General features: G+C 40.1%; 1 protein-coding gene, 3 long non-coding RNA genes, 7 other non-coding genes and 1 pseudogene across 11 annotated transcripts; 9 read left to right on the top strand and 3 right to left on the bottom strand.

The window, feature by feature from the left end:
* Positions 1–279: 279 nt before the first annotated feature.
* Positions 280–352, top strand: Trnak-uuu. The gene has a single exon. It is a non-coding gene; the product is annotated as a tRNA-Lys (tRNA).
* A 9092-nt stretch (positions 353–9444) lies between these two features.
* LOC123467433 lies at positions 9445–9796 on the top strand (annotated as a pseudogene).
* A 1045-nt stretch (positions 9797–10841) lies between these two features.
* Positions 10842–10914, top strand: Trnak-uuu. Its single transcript has one exon. It is a non-coding gene; the product is annotated as a tRNA-Lys (tRNA).
* A 1293-nt stretch (positions 10915–12207) lies between these two features.
* LOC123467430 lies at positions 12208–12907 on the bottom strand. Its single transcript, XR_006641770.1, has 2 exons — positions 12604–12907; positions 12208–12532 (listed from the first exon to the last, which is right to left on the bottom strand). It is a non-coding gene; the product is annotated as an uncharacterized LOC123467430 (long non-coding RNA).
* A 938-nt stretch (positions 12908–13845) lies between these two features.
* Positions 13846–16758, top strand: LOC116930478. The gene is given in 6 exon segments (XM_045167386.1): positions 13846–14631; positions 14633–14657; positions 15130–15194; positions 15810–15892; positions 16120–16670; positions 16739–16758. Coding segments are annotated over 6 exon segments (1428 nt in total). The 5' UTR covers positions 13846–13947.
* Positions 16759–18102: 1344 nt separating this feature from the next.
* Positions 18103–18175, top strand: Trnak-uuu. Its single transcript has one exon. It is a non-coding gene; the product is annotated as a tRNA-Lys (tRNA).
* A 1293-nt stretch (positions 18176–19468) lies between these two features.
* Positions 19469–20168, bottom strand: LOC123467417. The gene is made up of 2 exons (XR_006641757.1): positions 19865–20168; positions 19469–19793 (listed from the first exon to the last, which is right to left on the bottom strand). It is a non-coding gene; the product is annotated as an uncharacterized LOC123467417 (long non-coding RNA).
* A 643-nt stretch (positions 20169–20811) lies between these two features.
* On the top strand, positions 20812–20884 carry Trnak-uuu. The gene has a single exon. It is a non-coding gene; the product is annotated as a tRNA-Lys (tRNA).
* Positions 20885–22177: 1293 nt separating this feature from the next.
* Positions 22178–22877, bottom strand: LOC123467416. Its single transcript, XR_006641756.1, has 2 exons — positions 22574–22877; positions 22178–22502 (listed from the first exon to the last, which is right to left on the bottom strand). It is a non-coding gene; the product is annotated as an uncharacterized LOC123467416 (long non-coding RNA).
* A 643-nt stretch (positions 22878–23520) lies between these two features.
* On the top strand, positions 23521–23593 carry Trnak-uuu. Its single transcript has one exon. It is a non-coding gene; the product is annotated as a tRNA-Lys (tRNA).
* A 2636-nt stretch (positions 23594–26229) lies between these two features.
* Trnak-uuu lies at positions 26230–26302 on the top strand. The gene has a single exon. It is a non-coding gene; the product is annotated as a tRNA-Lys (tRNA).
* Positions 26303–26655: 353 nt separating this feature from the next.
* On the top strand, positions 26656–26727 carry Trnaq-cug. Its single transcript has one exon. It is a non-coding gene; the product is annotated as a tRNA-Gln (tRNA).
* Positions 26728–27278: the final 551 nt, after the last annotated feature.

The following is a 27278-nucleotide window of genomic DNA, read 5'->3' on the forward strand; positions in this document are numbered from 1 at the left end:
GACCGTTATTTGGAATCAAAGCAATGTAAGATTTTTTGTTTTTGGTTTGTTTGAAGGTTTCCTCATTTTGCGTGACATGGACACCCTTATTTTCGACCAAGATAAACAAAATTGGAAAATTTGTCGGCTTCTTCATTTTTCGAGACATGGATACCGTGATTTTGGATCAAGGTAATGTAAGACTTATTTGAAAATATGTGGTTTTCATAATTTGTCGTCGCATGATCAAAGAAACTACGTGGTGTTAATATATTGAATAACATAGGCATGTATTACGTAGCCCGGTTAGCTCAGTTGGTAGAGCGCGGGACTTTTAATCCTGAGGTCGAGGGTTCAATTCCCTCATCGGGCGTAATTTGAAGAGTTTTCTTTCCAGCGAGTTCTCATTACCGGTGTTTTCGTTAAGTTTGTATGATATTGAAATCATCCGCTAACGCATTAGGGCTCAATACCTCAACGTGGTGGAAGTAATCAGACGAGGTGAACGAGTGGTTAAGGTGATGGACTGCTAATCCATTGTGCATTGCACGCGTGGGTTCGAATCCCATCTTCGTCGGGAAACTTAAACTAGAGGTCAATTTCGATGCCAAAGATGTTTGTCATAGTCAAGTGTACATCCTTGAGAAAACATTGATTGCTGCATTCAATTAAGAAAGCCTCATTTGTTATAAGTGATTCTATGGTGTTTGATCATTTGTTAGCAGTGGTTCTATGGTGTAATGGTTAGCACTTCAGACTCTGACTCTGACAATCTGAGTTCAAATCTCGGTAGAACCTTTATTATCGTACCGTGGTATTTCTTGTTTTACATACAGCATTTAGAAACCAACCAGCTCTTACAGAGATTGACTGTTAGTGGAAAAAATTTAGTTAGTTTACTTAATACTGCCCCGAGTGAGGTTCGAACTCACGACCTCGAGATTATGAGACTCGCGCGCTGCCTACTGCGCTATCGAGGCATGTATGTATATTCAACACATTCGATCGAGAAACAATCCTATGATACCGTAAACTCTTTACTACCTAGATGAATAAACAACTTATCCCTGAGGGTATATATGTATATATACTGAAGGACTCTAACAATTTTAGGGTGTGGGGTATAGGGGGTAGGGTAGTAGTAGTAGATCTCAGAAGGTTTAATGTCCATTATGTATTTCCATATACGTTTCTTCCCTGAATGACCAATCGTCCCCAAATTTTGTACAAAATTCTGTCAAAATTTGATACGTGGTATAGTAGCTTTTTCATTTGATTCTATTACAGTTTTAAAAAATTAATTTGCGTAATTGTTACCTAGTTGGTTGCCGAATCCTAGGCAGTGAATTTGATTTTGTTTGCGTAACCTTACAGCTGTCAATGCATTGCAGTCAGTGCAGAAGGCTGTATAACAGTCACTAAACAGTAAGTGTTTTCTTTAACAAAATGTTTTAAGCAGTAGATTTTTATATATTTTTTTATATTGCAGTAGTAAACATGCTGCCAGAACGGAGACTATGAAGAAGAAAGTTACACAGCGGCGACAAGATAACTAATTTTAGATGCTATATCTACATTTATGTGTGTGATAGCTCAGCGGTAAGGTGTTAGGCTCAAAACACCAAGATCAATCGATCAATACTCTTTGAAACACAAAATTTATTTAGTTTTTTCCTTTTTATGCGTATATTTTGTTAAATTTTTAAGTCGCTTAGTATGTCTGTACCTTCGAAAATTTGTAGGAGGTTTCGAAAATTGAAAAACGTAAAAAATACACTGCGAAATTTGAACGTAAAAAACCTTTTCGTTATTTGAATGTTTAAAACCTTTGATTTTCAAACTTCTATCTAATATCGACGGTATAACGGGATTTTAGCGTACTGAAATAAGAAAATAACATACTTTTATTCGTTTTTACCATACTTAAACTAAAATGATTATACTTATCAAATTGAACATACTTAAAAAAATAGTAAAGTTTTTAGATAAGTATTTTTAAAGAAATTAAGTACTTAAAAAAATAAAGTGCCATAAGTCAACGTACTTTATTTTTATTTACATACTTATTTGTAAAACAAAAACTTTTCATTAAAGTATTTTATAGAAAAGCAATTGCTGTCATACTTTTATTTCAATTTCCCGTCACCTACGTTACCTCACACACTCACATTTCTCAATTATCTCACATTTTTATGAGGAAACAAAAAAAATTTTCTAAGTCCTTATTCGAATCCCCAATATACATGGCAAAATAATTTGTCATTTATAAGAACACATAGCTTATTGGTTAGAGCGGGTGACTAGCGATCTTGTGGCAAAGTGGTACAGTGTTCAAACCCCACCAAAGACTTGCTTTTTTCGTATTTAAGTATAAGTACTCTCCAACCGCTGTTCATTTTTCGAAGGTTAAATACTTCGAAAAATGAAAGTTTCGTTTGGCGTAAATCGAAACGTGGAAACTAATTCAGTTTTCAAAGGTTATTAACCTTCGATCTGGGTTGTTGACAATTCGAAGGTTTTTTCGTTCGAAAAACGAACGACTTTTTTAACAGTGTAAGTAATATTTATATGGTTACATTCCCTGAAATTGCTTTTACAAGACAATTCAATTTGTTGTCTATTTTTGAGAAAAAATCTTCATCTAATTCAAGATTGCAATCTCAATTTTTTTTACATAAGTCCCCGTGTTGCTAATTCCGGACAGTATACTGCTGCAGATGATGTAAAATTAAACTGCTATTCATACTAGTCGCATTATGTCAATAACAGCGTAGTGGTAAGGTGTTGCGCTAGCATCATTAAGTTTAATTGTTCAATACTCATGCGGAAATAAAACATTTTTTCCTCAAATGTCATTGTTTTTCTAATTTTTGGAAAATTTTTTTAAGTCGCTTAATAGGTCTTAAACTTACATTATCCTTATAGACAATTTTTTTTCAAAAAAATTGCCCGAAGGACATTACCGAAGGAATCTTGTTTGTTAGCACGCGCAACTAAAATCTGGTGATCTGTACCAAGAGTAGAAACTCCCATAGTTCATGTGAAAGAAATAAATGAATAATATGCTTTCAGTATTTGATGTCCAATTATTTTGTTAACACGGCTTAAGCCACGTTCAGACTACAGCCTTTTTGAGCGTTTTACGTACTACGTATAACGTTTTTACGCTCCGAGTTACGTAGCTGGGAACGGAAGAGTGTTCAGACACAACGCTCTACGTAGTACGTAATACGTAAACTCAAAACGTAGTCAAAACGAAGTCAAAACTGAGCCTACGTAAAAATGAGATTGATCTCTTTTTTACATAAGTTTTTGGGACGTTCTACGCACTACGTAGCCAAAATCTATTACGCTTGTCTACATTCTTTTGTTTTTTCAGGTTTTCTCTCCTGTTTATTCATTCTGGGATATGTCAGGTGTAGAATTGTAAATTTAATAATTAATTTTTTTAATTTTTATTTTAAAAATAAATATGGCGCCTACTAAAGTTGCCAAAAAGAATTCCCCTAACAAATTCAAGTCGCCCCCCAAAAAATCACCGATAAAGAAAATCAAAAAGTAAATATTATGTCATGAAATCTTTTGCAACTATTTTGGTTTATTGCTTATTCTATTTCAATTCATTCAATTTCATCAAAATTTTACATGGAAATTAACAATAGTAAGATAGTAAAACAATGTAGTCTATACCAACTGGTATTGAACGTCTCATTTTTGTGTCTTTTTTTGCAAGTTTTGGACCAACCATTTTCAACAGTTTATTGAACATGGATGGAGACATTCGAGTGATGTTTCGGAAGGTAAAGCAATCTGCCATACTTTTCTCTGCAAGAAGGACAGTTGTACACAGTGAATGCTGCTCCCGTTGTGATGAAGAGTTGTGGAATCTGTTAAGAATAAATAATTAGAAAAACAATATGGTGCAGGTGTGTTACTTTATTCAACACACAATGGCACAACTTTCACTTGCATTGGCTTTACCATGAGACAGAACAGTGTGAGGGGAAACAGGCACTTAGCAGTGCAAACAGAGGGGGGTTCAGGTATTCTTCAATATCAGCAATTACTTAATTTAGAGTAAGGATAGAATACTAGAATAGAACCTGATTAACGACTCGTGTCAAAGCTGGGAGAGAGAAGAAGACAAAAAAGTCAGAAGACATGTGAACAAAAAGACAAAGGGGAGGATGATGCTAAACAGCATCTTCCGTTTTCCTGGGTTTCAGCAACAGCAGATTTCCATTGGGTTGCCTAGTTTCAACATCTCCTCTCGAGCCAACGGGAATCTGCTTGACTTTCAATAAACGTGATATTAGCTTTGTTTTAAAAAAAGAAAAAAAAAAAAAAAAAATATAAAAAAAATTTTTGCTTAGTCCGTCCTATTTTTCGGCCAGAGGTCCGTCCACACCTAGCTTCTTGCGCATTCGTTCGAAATCCGGTTTTGGCAGTGGTTTTGTGAAAATATCTGCCTTTTGCTCTTTTGAGGGGACGTAAGTTGCATCAATGATTCCGTCCTCTTGTAGTTGACGGATAAAGTGGTATCTGACGTCTATGTGCTTCGTGCGTTGGTGAAACTCCGGGTTGTGGATCGATTTGATAGCACTCTGGTTGTCGCAGAGAATTTTTACTGGTTGGTTGTCCAATTCACCAAACTCTGAAAGGAGGCACTTCAGCCAGACCGCTTCTTTGCATGATTCGGATGCCGCAACGTATTCTGCTTCTGTGGTAGATTGCGACACGCACTTTTGTCTCCTGCTGGACCAAGATACAAGGCTTCCTCTAACGAAGAAGGCAAAGCCTGAGGTGGAGCACCGTGAGTCTAAATCTCCAGCATAATCGGCGTCCGTGTAGCCTACTAGTGGTTCAGCAGTTGAGGGGCCGAAGTAGACACCGAATTGGTCGGTTCCAGCTAGGTAGGATAAGACACGTTTTACCGCGTTCCAGTGAGCACGTCCAGGGTTTTGGCAAAACTTGGCCACTTGACTGACGGCGAAAGAAATGTCAGGTCTGCAAGTGATGGACAAATACAGCAGGCAACCGACGGCTTCTCGGTATGGCACATTTGACATATCTTGCTTCTCCTCTTCGGTTGATGGTGACATTTGTGCCGAAATACGGGAGCAGGGGTCAGCTGGAGTGGTAATGGCATGGCAAGTATCCATGTTGAACTTGGCAAGGATTTTCTTCACGAAGTCCGGCTGGTTGATGAACAGTTGTTGTCTGCTTCGATCACGATGAATGGAGAGTCCAAGGAAGCGAGTTGCAGGAAGGCTTCGCATATCAAATTCTTGGGATAGGAAGTCGATAACACTTTGGACGAGAGTTTGGTTGGTGCCCGCAACGAGACCATCGTCAACGAAGATGGCGACAATAAGAAGTTCATTTCCTTGGCGACGATAATACACACAAGGGTCTGCTTCACATCTTGTAAGTCCGAATTTTAAGAGAAATTGGTTAAACTTGTCATTCCAGACCCTCGGCGCTTGTTTTAGCCCGTAGATACATTGCTGCAGGAGACACACCCAGTCTTCTTTTCCTTCAACTGCAAAGCCTTCCGGTTGTTCCATAAAGATTTCTTCGTTGAGTTTTCCATAGAGAAACGCGGTCTTGACGTCAAGGAGAGTTATTTCTAGATCACGAGAAGCAATGACAGCAAGAATTGCGCGAAGGGAGTCGTATTTGAGCACCGGAGCAAATGTTTCCCTGTAGTCAATGCCGAACACTTGGGTAAAGCCCTTAGCAACTAGTCTTGCTTTGAACCTCTCCTTCATTCCTTCATAGGATGGCTTGAACTTGAACACCCATTTACTTCTGATGACGTTCCGGCCTGCTGGGCGCTGGACAAGTTTCCATGTATTGTTGTCCATCAGCGATTTGTATTCGTCTTCTGCCGCCACTTTCCACAGCTCCGCTTGTTCGGATGACATTGCCTCCTTGAGAGTATGAGGTTCGTAGGGCTCAATGGAGTTTGCTATGGACAGGGCTTCCATTCCAAAATTCAGATCGGGATTGGGGCCGTCTTTTGAGAGAGACCTTCTCCAGTCCAGGAAAGCTTGAGTGTAGGCTGGAGTGCGTTCCGAGCGCCGTGGTAGTGGGCGATCGAGTGGTAAGTCAGCCTGTGCTTCCTGTCGGAAATTTAGAATGTTGTTTGGATCTTCTCTGATTTCATTAATGAATGTTACCTCTGGTGGACGTTCATGTTCACGTTCATTCAACTCTTGTTCATCAGGCATCTCCTCTGCTTCCATAGGGGCCTCAGCAGAGCCTTGGGTTTGAACTTCAGTTTCCACGGGCTGCTCATTAGTTTCGCCCATATTTCTCGGCGGGAGGAAAAGATCGAAGGGGGTAGACTGGGTAGTTGATTGTAGAGCATCGGGCAGTGGTAGGTTGTTTGATTCGTCAACAACTACATTTCGGCTGACTTCAATTTTCCTCTTTGATTCGACCCATATGCGGTATGCTTTCTTAAACGGGCAACAGCCAACAAAGATCCCTTCGATCGCTTTTGGGTCCAGCTTCTGGCGACAAGCATCAGGCACGTGAACGAACGCAGGTGATCCGAAGATGCGAAGGTTTGAGATGTTGGGTTTTCGACCATGAAGAGCTTCATAGGGTGTGACTTTTCCGGTGCTTGAAAGCGTGCGGTTTTGAATGTACACTGCATACCCAATGGCTTCAGCCCAAAGTTCCTTTGAAACATTGCGAGCTAAAAACATGCTGCGAGCGGCTTCAACTATAGTTCGGTTGGCTCGTTCAGAGACACCGTTCTACATAAAAGGAAATAAGAGTTTTTTTTTTGTTGGTATGAAAAAAGAAAATTGTTTATATACCTGCTGTGGTGTGTAGGGTGCACTAGTTTCGTGCCGGATTCCCATTTTGGAGAGCCATTCTTGAAATTCACGTCCTATATATTCACCTCCATTGTCGGATCTCAACACACGGACGGTTGCGTTGTGTTGTGTTTTTAAGCTGGCAACCAAATTTCGGAAGAGATCCGGAACTTGGGATTTGGTCTGCATAAATTGCACTTCACACCAGTTGCTAAAGTCATCTTTGAATATTACAAAGAAGCGAGATCGACCCGGCGACATCGTTTCCATTGGGCCATTTACGTCAGAGTGGATTAGGGCACCAATACTTTCTCCTCGAATTCTTCCGGTCGGAAAAGGCTGTACATGCATTTTTCCTTTGATACAGTCGGTGCAGAGCTTTTGAGTGTTGCGTTCTCGATCCAGTTTTAGGCCATCAACAGCCTTTTGGTTTACCATGTTAAGGATCGTCCTATGGTTGGTGTGACCGAGTCTTTGATGCCAGATTGAAATGGGATGGGAGCGACTGACAGCAGCATGTGAAGTCTCCTGTTGAATTTTCACTACAACGTTGAGATAGTACAATTTCTCACTTGCACGTTGTCCTTCCATTTCCAGATGGCCGTTTCGGTAGAAGTGTACAGTGTCGTGGATAAAGACGGCTTCAATACCTTTGGTTGTGGCTGCACTGATTGAGAATAGGTTCATTCCCAGGCCAGGGACCAGGAGGCAGTCCGTAAGAAGAAGGGAGACACCTGCAGTATTGACGACTTCAACGTCTCCTTTTCCCTTAACAGCGAGTCGAGTGTTTCCAATCCCGACGACGGAGTGGGCACCTTCTTCATACGGTTTGAAGTTGATTAGGATGGACCGCTTATCCGTCATGTGCTGTGATGCTCCAGAGTCGGCTACGAAGCCATAGGTTTCAAAATCTACTCCGTAGGTTGATGACGCATACGTGTAATCGGTGTGATCGTCTCTTTGTTCTTGGTTGAGGTTTTGCTGTACCTATGGTTGAGTTAGTTATAGTTTGTTCAGATTATTATGAGCTTAAGTGTAGTACCTGTGACAGATTAGCGCTTTCATTTGTTGGTATGGGAGCTCCATCATTGATTCTGTGTCTGCAATTTTCAACTTTGTGGGGACCGAGTCCACAGTAGCTACAGAGATCATTGATTCTCTTTCTACAATTTTCAACTTTGTGGGGACCGAGTCCACAGTAGCTACAGAGATTATTGTTCTGGTGACCTCCTCCTCTTGAGCCACGAAAATGCCCTCGAAATCCACGTGCGTTTCCTCTGCCACCTTGGTAGCCACCTCTTCTACCTTGTTGAGTTCCACGTGGTACATTGTAGGGTGCTGGTCTATTGTAGCGATTAGAGTTGAAGGCCCGTTCGGAGTTTTGAAGCGCGCCAGAGTTACTGCTGGCAAAAGCCCCATCACGCGTTGCGACATTGTTTGCATTTTGATCGAGTTCTGCAATGGCTTCTTCCTCCTGAAGTTTAGAGAGCAGTAGTTTAACGGTCTTTCCTGTGTCAGGAGAGTTGTTCCACGTTGTGTAGAAGTGACGAAAGCTCGAGGGCAGAGCGGGAAGTATTTTAGATATGACTTGACTCTCAGGGATCTGTTCGCCTATGTCAAGAAGTCGAAGCCATAAAACCTCTAATGCAGTCACATGCATAGTGACATTGTGCCCTAAGAGGGATATGTTGTTGTAGTACATGCCACAGGATAATAGTTATTAAGTTATGTTACCAGTTTTAAAGCGATACTCAGTGAATTGTCGTAGCAATATGAGCTTGTTATCTGAGGCTGAGCGGGCGTGTTGGTTTCTCACACGCTGGTACATGTCAGCTGCAGTGGTGGATGTGCACAGCGTGTCACGTAATTCGTCAGTGATGGTCGCATAGATGTAATTGCGAACAGTACAGTCCTTACGGCACCAATTAGATATGGCTTTGGCGTTTTTGACAGTGTTGTCTGTGATTATCTAGAGTGGGAGAGAAAAAACACACGGTGGTTATTCTCAGTAGATATCTGCTTTTGCTTTGTGAGAAGGCACATGGTGGCTGTTCTCTATAACTTGCATTGGGAGAAAACACATGGTGGTTATTCTCAATAAATGTGTGCTTTTAATTGTGAGTATAAGTGGGCTCTAGTTTAAGCAATTGTGCCTCAAGATCGGCAAAAAAAAACTTGGTCTTGATTGAGCCACAAGGTGGGCTTGGTTTGGAACAAAAAAAAAAAGTGAATTCTAATAGGGCCCCAACTCAAGAAACAAAAAAAGTTTTTGAAATTTAGTAGACTTGAGTCTTGTTATGGGGCTGAATGCGATCAAATTATTTTCTGATAGAGTAGATGGGATGAGATTGCATTTAATGTTTTGACGTTTGGAAACTGAAAGAAAGTTTTTACGAGTAAAACCATCTTTACATATTATGATAATGTTTACCTCACTTGGTTTGACTTCAGTGCCGTTAATAATTGGCAACAGCTCATGTTGTTCCAGAATGAGCATCAATCCTTGTTGCCAACGAGTAAAGTTTGTGCCATCAAACTTGGTGAGGTGTCCCACATCTTTGAGGGGACTTGTAGCCATATTGTATTTCACTAATATGAACGTCAACTGGGCCCATAACCTGTTGAGAATAAATAATTAGAAAAACAATATGGTGCAGGTGTGTTACTTTATTCAACACACAATGGCACAACTTTCACTTGCATTGGCTTTACCATGAGACAGAACAGTGTGAGGGGAAACAGGCACTTAGCAGTGCAAACAGAGGGGGGTTCAGGTATTCTTCAATATCAGCAATTACTTAATTTAGAGTAAGGATAGAATACTAGAATAGAACCTGATTAACGACTCGTGTCAAAGCTGGGAGAGAGAAGAAGACAAAAAAGTCAGAAGACATGTGAACAAAAAGACAAAGGGGAGGATGATGCTAAACAGCATCTTCCGTTTTCCTGGGTTTCAGCAACAGCAGATTTCCATTGGGTTGCCTAGTTTCAACAGAATCTAGTCCACAGCCTACCTATTTAAGAATGATAATATACACAGTTACTAGTATTCATGTGTTAACTCATTGGAAATAAGAACACCTACCAACTGGTCGATAAGAATTTTGTAAAGCCTTTAAACGACGACGTTTCATCAACAAATAGAGCAAACAAACACACTTGGCCTTCCATCTCCACATAGCCATTGCGTTTTCATGAGCAATTCGTTGTTTGTTTACAGTTTCATCACTGTCAGTGTCACTGTCTTACATATCCACGTCACTATTTTCAGAAATTTCGTCCTCAGAACTTCTATCAATAAATATAACAAAGAGCTACAACAGGTACAAAAATCTACAGTAGACGCTAGAATCTCCGCAGAATCTAGCCTACTCTACGTAAATTTGACAGTGTAGTCTGAACAGTCTACGAACACATTTACGTAAATATGGCTCCGTAAAAAACGCAGCGAAATTTACGAAGTACAAACGTAAACTTTAAACGTTATACGTTATACGTTATACGTAGAAAAGAGCTGTAGTCTGAACGATACTTTAAACTCTGTGCGTTTTCCCCGAACGAAACCTGTTAGGTAGGTGGTGTTCTGCCGTGTTAGGCCATCTTGTGAAGGACTCAGAAACCAAGCCACTAGCGCACTTGACATTCTACCGGTAGATGGCGTATCCAGAATGTCACAATAGCAGACGGAAAACAACAATGTGACCGTGAGCCGAGAAGCAAACGCTGTTTTCATCTTTGCTGGTTTGCTACGATGACCGTTATTTGGAATCAAAGCAATGTAAGATTTTTTGTTTTTGGTTTGTTTGAAGGTTTCCTCATTTTGCGTGACATGGACACCCTTATTTTCGACCAAGATAAACAAAATTGGAAAATTTGTCGGCTTCTTCATTTTTCGAGACATGGATACCGTGATTTTGGATCAAGGTAATGTAAGACTTATTTGAAAATATGTGGTTTTCATAATTTGTCGTCGCATGATCAAAGAAACTACGTGGTGTTAATATATTGAATAACATAGGCATGTATTACGTAGCCCGGTTAGCTCAGTTGGTAGAGCGCGGGACTTTTAATCCTGAGGTCGAGGGTTCAATTCCCTCATCGGGCGTAATTTGAAGAGTTTTCTTTCCAGCGAGTTCTCATTACCGGTGTTTTCGTTAAGTTTGTATGATATTGAAATCATCCGCTAACGCATTAGGGCTCAATACCTCAACGTGGTGGAAGTAATCAGATGAGGTGACCGAGTGGTTAAGGTGATGGACTGCTAATCCATTGTGCATTGCACGCGTGGGTTCGAATCCCATCTTAGTCGGGAAACTTAAACTAGAGGTCAATTTCGATGCCAAAGATGTTTGTCATAGTCAAGTGTACATCCTTGAGAAAACATTGATTGCTGCATTCAATTAAGAAAGCCTCATTTGTTATAAGTGATTCTATGGTGTTTGATCATTTGTTAGCAGTGGTTCTATGGTGTAATGGTTAGCACTTCAGACTCTGACTCTGACAATCTGAGTTCAAATCTCGGTAGAACCTTTATTATCGTACCGTGGTATTTCTTGTTTTACATACAGCATTTAGAAACCAACCAGCTCTTACAGAGATTGACTGTTAGTGGAAAAAATTTAGTTAGTTTACTTAATACTGCCCCGAGTGAGGTTCGAACTCACGACCTCGAGATTATGAGACTCGCGCGCTGCCTACTGCGCTATCGAGGCATGTATGTATATTCAACACATTCGATCGAGAAACAATCCTATGATACCGTAAACTCTTTACTACCTAAATGAATAAACAACTTAATTTGTTAGCACGCGCAACTAAAATCTGGTGATCTGTACCAAGAGTAGAAACTCCCATAGTTCATGTGAAAGAAATAAATGAATAATATGCTTTCAGTATTTGATGTCCAATTATTTTGTTAACACGGCTTAAGCCACGTTCAGACTACAGCCTTTTTGAGCGTTTTACGTACTACGTATAACGTTTTTACGCTCCGAGTTACGTAGCTGGGAACGGAAGAGTGTTCAGACACAACGCTCTACGTAGTACGTAATACGTAAACTCAAAACGTAGTCAAAACGAAGTCAAAACTGAGCCTACGTAAAAATGAGATTGATCTCTTTTTTACATAAGTTTTTGGGACGTTCTACGCACTACGTAGCCAAAATCTATTACGCTTGTCTACATTCTTTTGTTTTTTCAGGTTTTCTCTCCTGTTTATTCATTCTGGGATATGTCAGGTGTAGAATTGTAAATTTAACAATTAATTTTTTTAATTTTTATTTTAAAAATAAATATGGCGCCTACTAAAGTTGCCAAAAAGAATTCCCCTAACAAATTCAAGTCGCCCCCAAAAAATCACCGATAAAGAAAATCAAAAAGTAAATATTATGTCATGAAATCTTTTGCAACTATTTTGGTTTATTGCTTATTCTATTTCAATTCATTCAATTTCATCAAAATTTTACATGGAAATTAACAATAGTAAGATAGTAAAACAATGTAGTCTATACCAACTGGTATTGAACGTCTCATTTTTGTGTCTTTTTTTGCAAGTTTTGGACCAACCATTTTCAACAGTTTATTGAACATGGATGGAGACATTCGAGTGATGTTTCGGAAGGTAAAGCAATCTGCCATACTTTTCTCTGCAAGAAGGACAGTTGTACACAGTTAATGCTGCTCCCGTTGTGATGAAGAGTTGTGGAATCTAGTCCACAGCCTACCTATTTAAGAATGATAATATACACAGTTACTAGTATTCATGTGTTAACTCATTGGAAATAAGAACACCTACCAACTGGTCGATAAGAATTTTGTAAAGCCTTTAAACGACGACGTTTCATCAACAAATAGAGCAAACAAACACACTTGGCCTTCCATCTCCACATAGCCATTGCGTTTTCATCAGCAATTCGTTGTTTTTTTACAGTTTCATCACTGTCAGTGTCACTGTCTTCCATATCCACGTCACTATTTTCAGAAATTTCGTCCTCAGAACTTTTATCAATAAATATAACAAAGAGCTACAACAGGTACAAAAATCTACAGTAGACGCTAGAATCTCCGCAGAATCTAGCCTACTCTACGTAAATTTGACAGTGTAGTCTGAACAGTCTACGAACACATTTACGTAAATATGGCTCCGTAAAAAACGCAGCGAAATTTACGAAGTACAAACGTAAACTTTAAACGTTATACGTTATACGTTATACGTAGAAAAGAGCTGTAGTCTGAACGATACTTTAAACTCTGTGCGTTTTCCCCGAACGAAACCTGTTAGGTAGGTGGTGTTCTGCCGTGTTAGGCCATCTTGTGAAGGACTCAGAAACCAAGCCACTAGCGCACTTGACATTCTACCGGTAGATGGCGTATCCAGAATGTCACAATAGCAGACGGAAAACAACAATGTGACCGTGAGCCGAGAAGCAAACGCTGTTTTCATCTTTGCTGGTTTGCTACGATGACCGTTATTTGGAATCAAAGCAATGTAAGATTTTTTGTTTTTGGTTTGTTTGAAGGTTTCCTCATTTTGCGTGACATGGACACCCTTATTTTCGACCAAGATAAACAAAATTGGAAAATTTGTCGGCTTCTTCATTTTTCGAGACATGGATACCGTGATTTTGGATCAAGGTAATGTAAGACTTATTTGAAAATATGTGGTTATTATCATTCAGCCACTTCGACCTTAACGGTGTAGAACTGATTTATTAGCTCCTCCAAAGACAAAAAATAATCTGGCAACGCCCGACCGTATGCACAGTGGGCGTGCCAGATCCCCACATCCTCAGAACCTTTTCAGCTCCGTCCAAACTTAGTCATGGGTGATATCCCGTCCTCGCCTTCGTCAAGTGAATCTACTAAACGTCGTCGTGCTTTACGTAGCATGTCTGGTGACACGCTTACTGTAGATTTAGGTGAAAATAGTGTTAATACGCCTGAGTTACCACCTGGTATTCCGAACTCCACAGATTCGCATGGTACGAAGAAAAACAAGAAGAAGCGTCATCGTTCTCGCGATAGCTCCCCTTCTGATTCAGACTCAGGATCATCGTCTTCTTCTAGATCTCACGATCGTAAAAAATCCCGCAAGGATGGCACGGATTCAGGCGGATTCGACGAACCATCCAACGTCGCCATGCTGCCTCGCTCACGTGTTCGTGACCTACGTCGATGGATGAAAGAAGGTATTGAATCCAAAACCGAGGGAAACACCCTCCGGTCTGCTTATGTTCCCAAATTTGAGGGTGACTTTGAACTTATGGCTCCTTTATTGGACCCATCAATGGCTCGCAAATGGCTGCGCAATCTTGGCGAATCGTCTGATCGAGCTAAGCTGAAAGACTTTTGGGAAAAACAGCTCTTATCATTGCAGAGAGAAGTGAAAGATGCCTTTCAGCCTCTTGCCTACATGTTAGGCGTCATGCCCGAAAATTCCGATGCTGAGATGCCCGTTCAAACTGCTATACGTCTGCTGGGCCACGTGTTTTCTCGCATCACCAAGATGAGACGCTCCAACGCCATGCGCCACTGTGCGCCCAAATTCTCTACGATGTTGATCGATAATCGTCTGTTCTCATCTCGTGATTACCGTAATTTGTTTGGCAACAAATTTATTGACGCTTTGGAGAAAGAAGCAATTGCTGATGCCAAAATGGATCAGATCGGACGCTACGGTGGTCCTTCCAACAGCCGTGGAGGCAATACTCATTTCCGCAAAGGCGGATCCAATTCTGGTTCTGGCGCCAATTTCAAATCCAACGGTAACTGGAACTTCAACAAACCACACTCGTCTAACCGCAACAAGTCTGGCGGACAACAATTTACCGGCGCTTCTAATAATAACAAGTATGTATCAAATTTTCTCCCCCTGTCTGTTCTGTCGATAGCTCGATTGTAGGCGGTCGCCTATCTCTTTTCTCTAATGCCTGGCACGCTTTCACGGATGATCCTTGGATCTTAAACATTATTGATTATGGGTTTTCTATTGAATTTACTCATCCCCCCGTCCAGAAGCTTATTCCGCCAGAAGTAATTATGGACAAGGAGAAAACCGCTATTTGCAACTCGGAAGTCGAGTCCCTTAAAAAGAAAGGAGCCATCGTCGTGGCCCCCTCTCCCGTTGAAAGTTTTATTAGTAATCAATTTGTCGTTCCCAAAAAAGCAACCGGGAAGTATCGCCCCATTTTTAATCTCAAAGCGCTTAACCAATTTATTCGCTATGAGCACTTCAAAATGGAATGTTTAGATAATGTAAAATATTTGATTTGCAGAAACGATTGGCTTGTCAAACTCGACCTACAAGATGCTTATTTTGTAGTCCCTGTGACCAGTCAACATCGTAAATTTTTGCGTTTCATATGGGATGGCGTCGTTTACCAATACGTATGCTTGCCGTTCGGTTTGAGTAGCGCCCCACGGATGTTTACTAAGCTCATGAAACCAATAATCGCTCATTTGCGTAAACTTGGTATTCGTCTGCTAATTTATCTTGATGATCTGTTAATCTTGGGCAGTTCCCTTAATGGCGTTCTACAACATTTGCGCTCAGTAGTGAATTTACTTTTGTCCCTTGGTTTCCTTATAAATTGGGAAAAATCGGTCGTAATTCCGTCTCAGTCCATCGAATTTCTAGGCCTCGAAATCGACTCGCGCATGTTGTCATTTTCTCTTCCCAAATGTAAAGTTGATAACATTGTCTCCCTTTGCCAATCTATTTTGAAAAAAGATCGAGTAAAGCTTCGCGAGCTCGCCGCAGTACTCGGAAATTTCTCTTGGTCGATAACATCAGCTCCTTACGCCCCAAGTCACTACCGGTCCTTACAGAGATTTTATATTCAGGCAGTCGGAGATTTTAGTAATTTGAACAAACTCGTTACCCTCACGCAAGAAGCGCGAATTGATATTCAATGGTGGGTTCATAATCTTAAACTTTCAAATGGCAAATCAATAATTCCACCATGTCCCGACTTATCGATTTATTCTGATGCCTCATTGAAGGGATGGGGATCGGTTTGCGATGGCGTTACTGCAAGAGGCCCCTGGCCTCTTGCCGACCAATCACGTCATATTAACGAGCTCGAGTTACTAGGCTCCCTTTACGCCCTGCAAATTTTTACCCAAAATTCATCCGATATATCTGTTTCTCTTCTTTTGGACAATTCTACAGCTGTAGCTTACGTAAATAATTGCGGTGGTACCAAGTCCCGTTCCCTCTCCGCCATCTCTTCTCAAATGACTTCCTGGTGTGAAACACGCAACATCTCTTTGTCGGCTTCCCATTTACCTGGGATGTTTAATTCCATTGCAGACCGGGAATCACGGTCGACATTGGATCCAAGCGATTGGATGCTATTCACAGGGGCATTCAAACGTCTCCAGGATGTGTGGCCCATGGAGGTGGATCTTTTTTCGGCGGCGTGGAACAAACAATTGCCGAAGTTTGTTTCCTGGCTACCACAGCCGAACGCGATAGCCGTGAACGCCTTCTCCCTCAATTGGTCACGCCTGAATTGTTACGCGTTCCCCCCATTCGCAATGATTCCGAGATGTCTGACAAAGATAAAGAAGGAGAAAGCTGTTGTCATTTTGGTTTGCCCGCTTTGGTCGTCTCAGCCGTGGTACCCTCTTTTGTTGGAAATGGCAACGGACATTCCGAGAGTGTTCAGCTCACACCCGATCCTCCTTCATTCGAACTCCCTCGAGCCACACCCACTCATTCAATCGAAAAAATTCCTCCTAGCCGCATGGAAATTATCAGGGGACGCCTTGAAAAGCGAGGCCTTCCGCCATCAGTTGTTAGATTATTGCTGGCCAGCTCCCGTGGATCTACGTTATCTACCTACCAGTCAGCCTGGAACGGTTGGTACCGTTGGTGCATGGCAGGGAACCAAGATCCCTTGTCAAACGATCTAAATACTATCTTGCAGTATCTCGCTCACTTGTTTGATTGCGGTCTTGCGTCGCAAACGATAAATTTACATCGATCGATGTTATCAATGACCTTGGAGCCCGTAAATGGCATAAATATCGGGGAACACCCGTTGGTGGTCCAGCTTTTAAAAGGATGCTACAATTCATTACCCCCTCGCCCTCGATATAACAACATGTGGAATCCAGATGACGTTTTAAAATTCATATCGTCGTTACCTGATAATTCTGATCTCTCCCTTTCAGTCATCTCTTATAAACTCGTTACCCTGACGGCTCTGTCATCTCTTCTTCGAGTGTCCGAAATCGCGTCCATTTCGAGAACCTCAATTCATTGCTCCGCGTCTGCAGCAACCTTTTCTCTTTCTCGCCCGCGCAAAACCCAACATGATGGGCCGTTACAATCTATTTCTTTGCCCCGCCTCTCCGGTCGTATTTGTCCAGTTGATTGCCTTGAAAATTATCTAGGACGCTCCAAATCATTGTGTCCATCATCAGATTCTCTGTTTATTTCGCTTAAGAAACCTTATCGAGCGGTGGGCTCTTCCACTATCGCCAGATGGATAAAGAAGTGTCTGTCAGACGCTGGAATAGATGATTCATTTTCAGCACATTCCACTAGAGGCTCTGGTGCATCTAAAGCAGCCAAAATTGGCATTCCCATTGAACAAATTTTGAAAGCCGCTAGTTGGACTAATGAGTCAACATTCAATCGATTTTACAATCGCCCTTTGACTTCCGCGTCTGTTGCGAGTTCAATTCTCACACAAACAGATTGACATCATCTTTAAAATCACCGTTAAGGTCGAAGTGGCTGAATGATAATAATTGTGGATTACTCGAGGGTCGCGTAGCGACCCGAAGAGTAATCTAGATTATTAGAAATGAAAGAACGAGACCTTAACGGTCTCGTTATTCCCTCCCTCACCTCCCTGTTTAATTATCATGTTCTTTTTTCTTTTACAGAGGTAAACGCTTCGTTAACTCCAAGAACGGCTACGGCAATTAACGTATCCTTGGCAAGATTTTGTTCGCGTTCCTCATCAACACAGAATTTCTCATTTTTGGAAGTCAATCATGTTTGTGTTTATTTGTGTCTCTGAAAAGTCCTGAGGATGTGGGGGATCTGGCACGCCCACTGTGCATACGGTCGGGCGTTGCCAGATTATTTTTTGTCTTTGGAGGAGCTAATAAATCAGTTCTACACCGTTAAGGTCTCGTTCTTTCATTTCTAATAATCTAGATTACTCTTCGGGTCGCTACGCGACCCTCGAGTAATCCACAATTTTCATAATTTGTCGTCGCATGATCAAAGAAACTACGTGGTGTTAATATATTGAATAACATAGGCATGTATTACGTAGCCCGGTTAGCTCAGTTGGTAGAGCGCGGGACTTTTAATCCTGAGGTCGAGGGTTCAATTCCCTCATCGGGCGTAATTTGAAGAGTTTTCTTTCCAGCGAGTTCTCATTACAGGTGTTTTCGTTAAGTTTGTATGATATTGAAATCATCCGCTAACGCATTAGGGCTCAATACCTCAACGTGGTGGAAGTAATCAGACGAGGTGACCGAGTGGTTAAGGTGATGGACTGCTAATCCATTGTGCATTGCACGCGTGGGTTTGAATCCCATCTTCGTCGGGAAACTTAAACTAGAGGTCAATTTCGATGCCAAAGATGTTTGTCATAGTCAAGTGTACATCCTTGAGAAAACATTGATTGCTGCATTCAATTAAGAAAGCCTCATTTGTTATAAGTGATTCTATGGTGTTTGATCATTTGTTAGCAGTGGTTCTATGGTGTAATGGTTAGCACTTCAGACTCTGACTCTGACAATCTGAGTTCAAATCTCGGTAGAACCTTTATTATCGTACCGTGGTATTTCTTGTTTTACATACAGCATTTAGAAACCAACCAGCTCTTACAGAGATTGACTGTTAGTGGAAAAAATTTAGTTAGTTTACTTAATACTGCCCCGAGTGAGGTTCGAACTCACGACCTCGAGATTATGAGACTCGCGCGCTGCCTACTGCGCTATCGAGGCATGTATGTATATTCAACACATTCGATCGAGAAACAATCCTATGATACCGTAAACTCTTTACTACCTAAATGAATAAACAACTTAATTTGTTAGCACGCGCAACTAAAATCTGGTGATCTGTACCAAGAGTAGAAACTCCCATAGTTCATGTGAAAGAAATAAATGAATAATATGCTTTCAGTATTTGATGTCCAATTATTTTGTTAACACGGCTTAAGCCACGTTCAGACTACAGCCTTTTTGAGCGTTTTACGTACTACGTATAACGTTTTTACGCTCCGAGTTACGTAGCTGGGAACGGAAGAGTGTTCAGACACAACGCTCTACGTAGTACGTAATACGTAAACTCAAAACGTAGTCAAAACGAAGTCAAAACTGAGCCTACGTAAAAATGAGATTGATCTCTTTTTTACATAAGTTTTTGGGACGTTCTACGCACTACGTAGCCAAAATCTATTACGCTTGTCTACATTCTTTTGTTTTTTCAGGTTTTCTCTCCTGTTTATTCATTCTGGGATATGTCAGGTGTAGAATTGTAAATTTAATAATTAATTTTTTTAATTTTTATTTTAAAAATAAATATGGCGCCTACTAAAGTTGCCAAAAAGAACTCCCCTAACAAATTCAAGTCGCCCCCAAAAAATCACCGATAAAGAAAATCAAAAAGTAAATATTATGTCATGAAATCTTTTGCAACTATTTTGGTTTATTGCTTATTCTATTTCAATTCATTCAATTTCATCAAAATTTTACATGGAAATTAACAATAGTAAGATAGTAAAACAATGTAGTCTATACCAACTGGTATTGAACGTCTCATTTTTGTGTCTTTTTTTGCAAGTTTTGGACCAACCATTTTCAACAGTTTATTGAACATGGATGGAGACATTCGAGTGATGTTTCGGAAGGTAAAGCAATCTGCCATACTTTTCTCTGCAAGAAGGACAGTTGTACACAGTGAATGCTGCTCCCGTTGTGATGAAGAGTTGTGGAATCTAGTCCACAGCCTACCTATTTCAGAATGATAATATACACAGTTACTAGTATTCATGTGTTAACTCATTGGAAATAAGAACACCTACCAACTGGTCGATAAGAATTTTGTAAAGCCTTTAAACGACGACGTTTCATCAACAAATAGAGCAAACAAACACACTTGGCCTTCCATCTCCACATAGCCATTGCGTTTTCATGAGCAATTCGTTGTTTGTTTACAGTTTCATCACTGTCAGTGTCACTGTCTTCCATATCCACGTCACTATTTTCAGAAATTTCGTCCTCAGAACTTTTATCAATAAATATAACAAAGAGCTACAACAGGTACAAAAATCTACAGTAGACGCTAGAATCTCCGCAGAATCTAGCCTACTCTACGTAAATTTGACAGTGTAGTCTGAACAGTCTACGAACACATTTACGTAAATATGGCTCCGTAAAAAACGCAGCGAAATTTACGAAGTACAAACGTAAACTTTAAACGTTATACGTTATACGTTATACGTAGAAAAGAGCTGTAGTCTGAACGATACTTTAAACTCTGTGCGTTTTCCCCGAACGAAACCTGTTAGGTAGGTGGTGTTCTGCCGTGTTAGGCCATCTTGTGAAGGACTCAGAAACCAAGCCACTAGCGCACTTGACATTCTACCGGTAGATGGCGTATCCAGAATGTCACAATAGCAGACGGAAAACAACAATGTGACCGTGAGCCGAGAAGCAAACGCTGTTTTCATCTTTGCTGGTTTGCTACGATGACCGTTATTTGGAATCAAAGCAATGTAAGATTTTTTGTTTTTGGTTTGTTTGAAGGTTTCCTCATTTTGCGTGACATGGACACCCTTATTTTCGACCAAGATAAACAAAATTGGAAAATTTGTCGGCTTCTTCATTTTTCGAGACATGGATACCGTGATTTTGGATCAAGGTAATGTAAGACTTATTTGAAAATATGTGGTTTTCATAATTTGTCGTCGCATGATCAAAGAAACTACGTGGTGTTAATATATTGAATAACATAGGCATGTATTACGTAGCCCGGTTAGCTCAGTTGGTAGAGCGCGGGACTTTTAATCCTGAGGTCGAGGGTTCAATTCCCTCATCGGGCGTAATTTGAAGAGTTTTCTTTCCAGCGAGTTCTCATTACCGGTGTTTTCGTTAAGTTTGTATGATATTGAAATCATCCGCTAACGCATTAGGGCTCAATACCTCAACGTGGTGGAAGTAATCAGACGAGGTGACCGAGTGGTTAAGGTGATGGACTGCTAATCCATTGTGCATTGCACGCGTGGGTTCGAATCCCATCTTCGTCGGGAAACTTAAACTAGAGGTCAATTTCGATGCCAAAGATGTTTGTCATAGTCAAGTGTACATCCTTGAGAAAACATTGATTGCTGCATTCAATTAAGAAAGCCTCATTTGTTATAAGTGATTCTATGGTGTTTGATCATTTGTTAGCAGTGGTTCTATGGTGTAATGGTTAGCACTTCAGACTCTGACTCTGACAATCTGAGTTCAAATCTCGGTAGAACCTTTATTATCGTACCGTGGTATTTCTTGTTTTACATACAGCATTTAGAAACCAACCAGCTCTTACAGAGATTGACTGTTAGTGGAAAAAATTTAGTTAGTTTACTTAATACTGCCCCGAGTGAGGTTCGAACTCACGACCTCGAGATTATGAGACTCGCGCGCTGCCTACTGCGCTATCGAGGCATGTATGTATATTCAACACATTCGATCGAGAAACAATCCTATGATACCGTAAACTCTTTACTACCTAAATGAATAAACAACTTAATTTGTTAGCACGCGCAACTAAAATCTGGTGATCTGTACCAAGAGTAGAAACTCCCATAGTTCATGTGAAAGAAATAAATGAATAATATGCTTTCAGTATTTGATGTCCAATTATTTTGTTAACACGGCTTAAGCCACGTTCAGACTACAGCCTTTTTGAGCGTTTTACGTACTACGTATAACGTTTTTACGCTCCGAGTTACGTAGCTGGGAACGGAAGAGTGTTCAGACACAACGCTCTACGTAGTACGTAATACGTAAACTCAAAACGTAGTCAAAACGAAGTCAAAACTGAGCCTACGTAAAAATGAGATTGATCTCTTTTTTACATAAGTTTTTGGGACGTTCTACGCACTACGTAGCCAAAATCTATTACGCTTGTCTACATTCTTTTGTTTTTTCAGGTTTTCTCTCCTGTTTATTCATTCTGGGATATGTCAGGTGTAGAATTGTAAATTTAATAATTAATTTTTTTAATTTTTATTTTAAAAATAAATATGGCGCCTACTAAAGTTGCCAAAAAGAACTCCCCTAACAAATTCAAGTCGCCCCCAAAAAATCACCGATAAAGAAAATCAAAAAGTAAATATTATGTCATGAAATCTTTTGCAACTATTTTGGTTTATTGCTTATTCTATTTCAATTCATTCAATTTCATCAAAATTTTACATGGAAATTAACAATAGTAAGATAGTAAAACAATGTAGTCTATACCAACTGGTATTGAACGTCTCATTTTTGTGTCTTTTTTTGCAAGTTTTGGACCAACCATTTTCAACAGTTTATTGAACATGGATGGAGACATTCGAGTGATGTTTCGGAAGGTAAAGCAATCTGCCATACTTTTCTCTGCAAGAAGGACAGTTGTACACAGTGAATGCTGCTCCCGTTGTGATGAAGAGTTGTGGAATCTAGTCCACAGCCTACCTATTTCAGAATGATAATATACACAGTTACTAGTATTCATGTGTTAACTCATTGGAAATAAGAACACCTACCAACTGGTCGATAAGAATTTTGTAAAGCCTTTAAACGACGACGTTTCATCAACAAATAGAGCAAACAAACACACTTGGCCTTCCATCTCCACATAGCCATTGCGTTTTCATGAGCAATTCGTTGTTTGTTTACAGTTTCATCACTGTCAGTGTCACTGTCTTCCATATCCACGTCACTATTTTCAGAAATTTCGTCCTCAGAACTTTTATCAATAAATATAACAAAGAGCTACAACAGGTACAAAAATCTACAGTAGACGCTAGAATCTCCGCAGAATCTAGCCTACTCTACGTAAATTTGACAGTGTAGTCTGAACAGTCTACGAACACATTTACGTAAATATGGCTCCGTAAAAAACGCAGCGAAATTTACGAAGTACAAACGTAAACTTTAAACGTTATACGTTATACGTTATACGTAGAAAAGAGCTGTAGTCTGAACGATACTTTAAACTCTGTGCGTTTTCCCCGAACGAAACCTGTTAGGTAGGTGGTGTTCTGCCGTGTTAGGCCATCTTGTGCAGGACTCAGAAACCAAGCCACTAGCGCACTTGACATTCTACCGGTAGATGGCGTATCCAGAATGTCACAATAGCAGACGGAAAACAACAATGTGACCGTGAGCCGAGAAGCAAACGCTGTTTTCATCTTTGCTGGTTTGCTACGATGACCGTTATTTGGAATCAAAGCAATGTAAGATTTTTTGTTTTTGGTTTGTTTGAAGGTTTCCTCATTTTGCGTGACATGGACACCCTTATTTTCGACCAAGATAAACAAAATTGGAAAATTTGTCGGCTTCTTCATTTTTCGAGACATGGATACCGTGATTTTGGATCAAGGTAATGTAAGACTTATTTGAAAATATGTGGTTTTCATAATTTGTCGTCGCATGATCAAAGAAACTACGTGGTGTTAATATATTGAATAACATAGGCATGTATTACGTAGCCCGGTTAGCTCAGTTGGTAGAGCGCGGGACTTTTAATCCTGAGGTCGAGGGTTCAATTCCCTCATCGGGCGTAATTTGAAGAGTTTTCTTTCCAGCGAGTTCTCATTACCGGTGTTTTCGTTAAGTTTGAATGATATTGAAATCATCCGCTAACGCATTAGGGCTCAATACCTCAACGTGGTGGAAGTAATCAGACGAGGTGACCGAGTGGTTAAGGTGATGGACTGCTAATCCATTGTGCATTGCACGCGTGGGTTCGAATCCCATCTTCGTCGGGAAACTTAAACTAGAGGTCAATTTCGATGCCAAAGATGTTTGTCATAGTCAAGTGTACATCCTTGAGAAAACATTGATTGCTGCATTCAATTAAGAAAGCCTCATTTGTTATAAGTGATTCTATGGTGTTTGATCATTTGTTAGCAGTGGTTCTATGGTGTAATGGTTAGCACTTCAGACTCTGACTCTGACAATCTGAGTTCAAATCTCGGTAGAACCTTTATTATCGTACCGTGGTATTTCTTGTTTTACATACAGCATTTAGAAACCAACCAGCTCTTACAGAGATTGACTGTTAGTGGAAAAAATTTAGTTAGTTTACTTAATACTGCCCCGAGTGAGGTTCGAACTCACGACCTCGAGATTATGAGACTCGCGCGCTGCCTACTGCGCTATCGAGGCATGTATGTATATTCAACACATTCTATCGAGAAACAATCCTATGATACCGTAAACTCTTTACTACCTAAATGAATAAACAACTTAATTTGTTAGCACGCGCAACTAAAATCTGGTGATCTGTACCAAGAGTAGAAACTCCCATAGTTCATGTGAAAGAAATAAATGAATAATATGCTTTCAGTATTTGATGTCCAATTATTTTGTTAACACGGCTTAAGCCACGTTCAGACTACAGCCTTTTTGAGCGTTTTACGTACTACGTATAACGTTTTTACGCTCCGAGTTACGTAGCTGGGAACGGAAGAGTGTTCAGACACAACGCTCTACGTAGTACGTAATACGTAAACTCAAAACGTAGTCAAAACGAAGTCAAAACTGAGCCTACGTAAAAATGAGATTGATCTCTTTTTTACATAAGTTTTTGGGACGTTCTACGCACTACGTAGCCAAAATCTATTACGCTTGTCTACATTCTTTTGTTTTTTCAGGTTTTCTCTCCTGTTTATTCATTCTGGGATATGTCAGGTGTAGAATTGTAAATTTAATAATTAATTTTTTTAATTTTTATTTTAAAAATAAATATGGCGCCTACTAAAGTTGCCAAAAAGAATTCCCCTAACAAATTCAAGTCGCCCCCAAAAAATCACCGATAAAGAAAATCAAAAAGTAAATATTATGTCATGAAATCTTTTGCAACTATTTTGGTTTATTGCTTATTCTATTTCAATTCATTCAATTTCATCAAAATTTTACATGGAAATTAACAATAGTAAGATAGTAAAACAATGTAGTCTATACCAACTGGTATTGAACGTCTCATTTTTGTGTCTTTTTTGCAAGTTTTGGACCAACCATTTTCAACAGTTTATTGAACATGGATGGAGACATTCGAGTGATGTTTCGGAAGGTAAAGCAATCTGCCATACTTTTCTCTGCAAGAAGGACAGTTGTACACAGTGAATGCTGCTCCCTGTTGTGATGAAGAGTTGTGGAATCTAGTCCACAGCCTACCTATTTAAGAATGATAATATACACAGTTACTAGTATTCATGTGTTAACTCATTGGAAATAAGAACACCTACCAACTGGTCGATAAGAATTTTGTAAAGCCTTTAAACGACGACGTTTCATCAACAAATAGAGCAAACAAACACACTTGGCCTTCCATCTCCACATAGCCATTGCATTTTCATGAGCAATTCGTTGTTTGTTTACAGTTTCATCACTGTCAGTGTCACTGTCTTACATATCCACGTCACTATTTTCAGAAATTTCGTCCTCAGAACTTCTATCAATAAATATAACAAAGAGCTACAACAGGTACAAAAATCTACAGTAGACGCTAGAATCTCCGCAGAATCTAGCCTACTCTACGTAAATTTGACAGTGTAGTCTGAACAGTCTACGAACACATTTACGTAAATATGGCTCCGTAAAAAACGCAGCGAAATTTACGAAGTACAAACGTAAACTTTAAACGTTATACGTTATACGTTATACGTAGAAAAGAGCTGTAGTCTGAACGATACTTTAAACTCTGTGCGTTTTCCCCGAACGAAACCTGTTAGGTAGGTGGTGTTCTGCCGTGTTAGGCCATCTTGTGAAGGACTCAGAAACCAAGCCACTAGCGCACTTGACATTCTACCGGTAGATGGCGTATCCAGAATGTCACAATAGCAGACGGAAAACAACAATGTGACCGTGAGCCGAGAAGCAAACGCTGTTTTCATCTTTGCTGGTTTGCTACGATGACCGTTATTTGGAATCAAAGCAATGTAAGATTTTTTGTTTTTGGTTTGTTTGAAGGTTTCCTCATTTTGCGTGACATGGACACCCTTATTTTCGACCAAGATAAACAAAATTGGAAAATTTGTCGGCTTCTTCATTTTTCGAGACATGGATACCGTGATTTTGGATCAAGGTAATGTAAGACTTATTTGAAAATATGTGGTTTTCATAATTTGTCGTCGCATGATCAAAGAAACTACGTGGTGTTAATATATTGAATAACATAGGCATGTATTACGTAGCCCGGTTAGCTCAGTTGGTAGAGCGCGGGACTTTTAATCCTGAGGTCGAGGGTTCAATTCCCTCATCGGGCGTAATTTGAAGAGTTTTCTTTCCAGCGAGTTCTCATTACCGGTGTTTTCGTTAAGTTTGTATGATATTGAAATCATCCGCTAACGCATTAGGGCTCAATACCTCAACGTGGTGGAAGTAATCAGACGAGGTGACCGAGTGGTTAAGGTGATGGACTGCTAATCCATTGTGCATTGCACGCGTGGGTTCGAATCCCATCTTCGTCGGGAAACTTAAACTAGAGGTCAATTTCGATGCCAAAGATGTTTGTCATAGTCAAGTGTACATCCTTGAGAAAACATTGATTGCTGCATTCAATTAAGAAAGCCTCATTTGTTATAAGTGATTCTATGGTGTTTGATCATTTGTTAGCAGTGGTTCTATGGTGTAATGGTTAGCACTTCAGACTCTGACTCTGACAATCTGAGTTCAAATCTCGGTAGAACCTTTATTATCGTACCGTGGTATTTCTTGTTTTACATACAGCATTTAGAAACCAACCAGCTCTTACAGAGATTGACTGTTAGTGGAAAAAATTTAGTTAGTTTACTTAATACTGCCCCGAGTGAGGTTCGAACTCACGACCTCGAGATTATGAGACTCGCGCGCTGCCTACTGCGCTATCGAGGCATGTATGTATATTCAACACATTCGATCGAGAAACAATCCTATGATACCGTAAACTCTTTACTACCTAAATGAATAAACAACTTAATTTGTTAGCACGCGCAACTAAAATCTGGTGATCTGTACCAAGAGTAGAAACTCCCATAGTTCATGTGAAAGAAATAAATGAATAATATGCTTTCAGTATTTGATGTCCAATTATTTTGTTAACACGGCTTAAGCCACGTTCAGACTACAGCCTTTTTGAGCGTTTTACGTACTACGTATAACGTTTTTACGCTCCGAGTTACGTAGCTGGGAACGGAAGAGTGTTCAGACACAACGCTCTACGTAGTACGTAATACGTAAACTCAAAACGTAGTCAAAACGAAG

Source organism: Daphnia magna, unplaced genomic scaffold (assembly GCF_020631705.1).
Source record: "Daphnia magna isolate NIES unplaced genomic scaffold, ASM2063170v1.1 Dm_contigs188, whole genome shotgun sequence".
Classification (NCBI taxonomy): domain Eukaryota; kingdom Metazoa; phylum Arthropoda; class Branchiopoda; order Diplostraca; family Daphniidae; genus Daphnia; species Daphnia magna.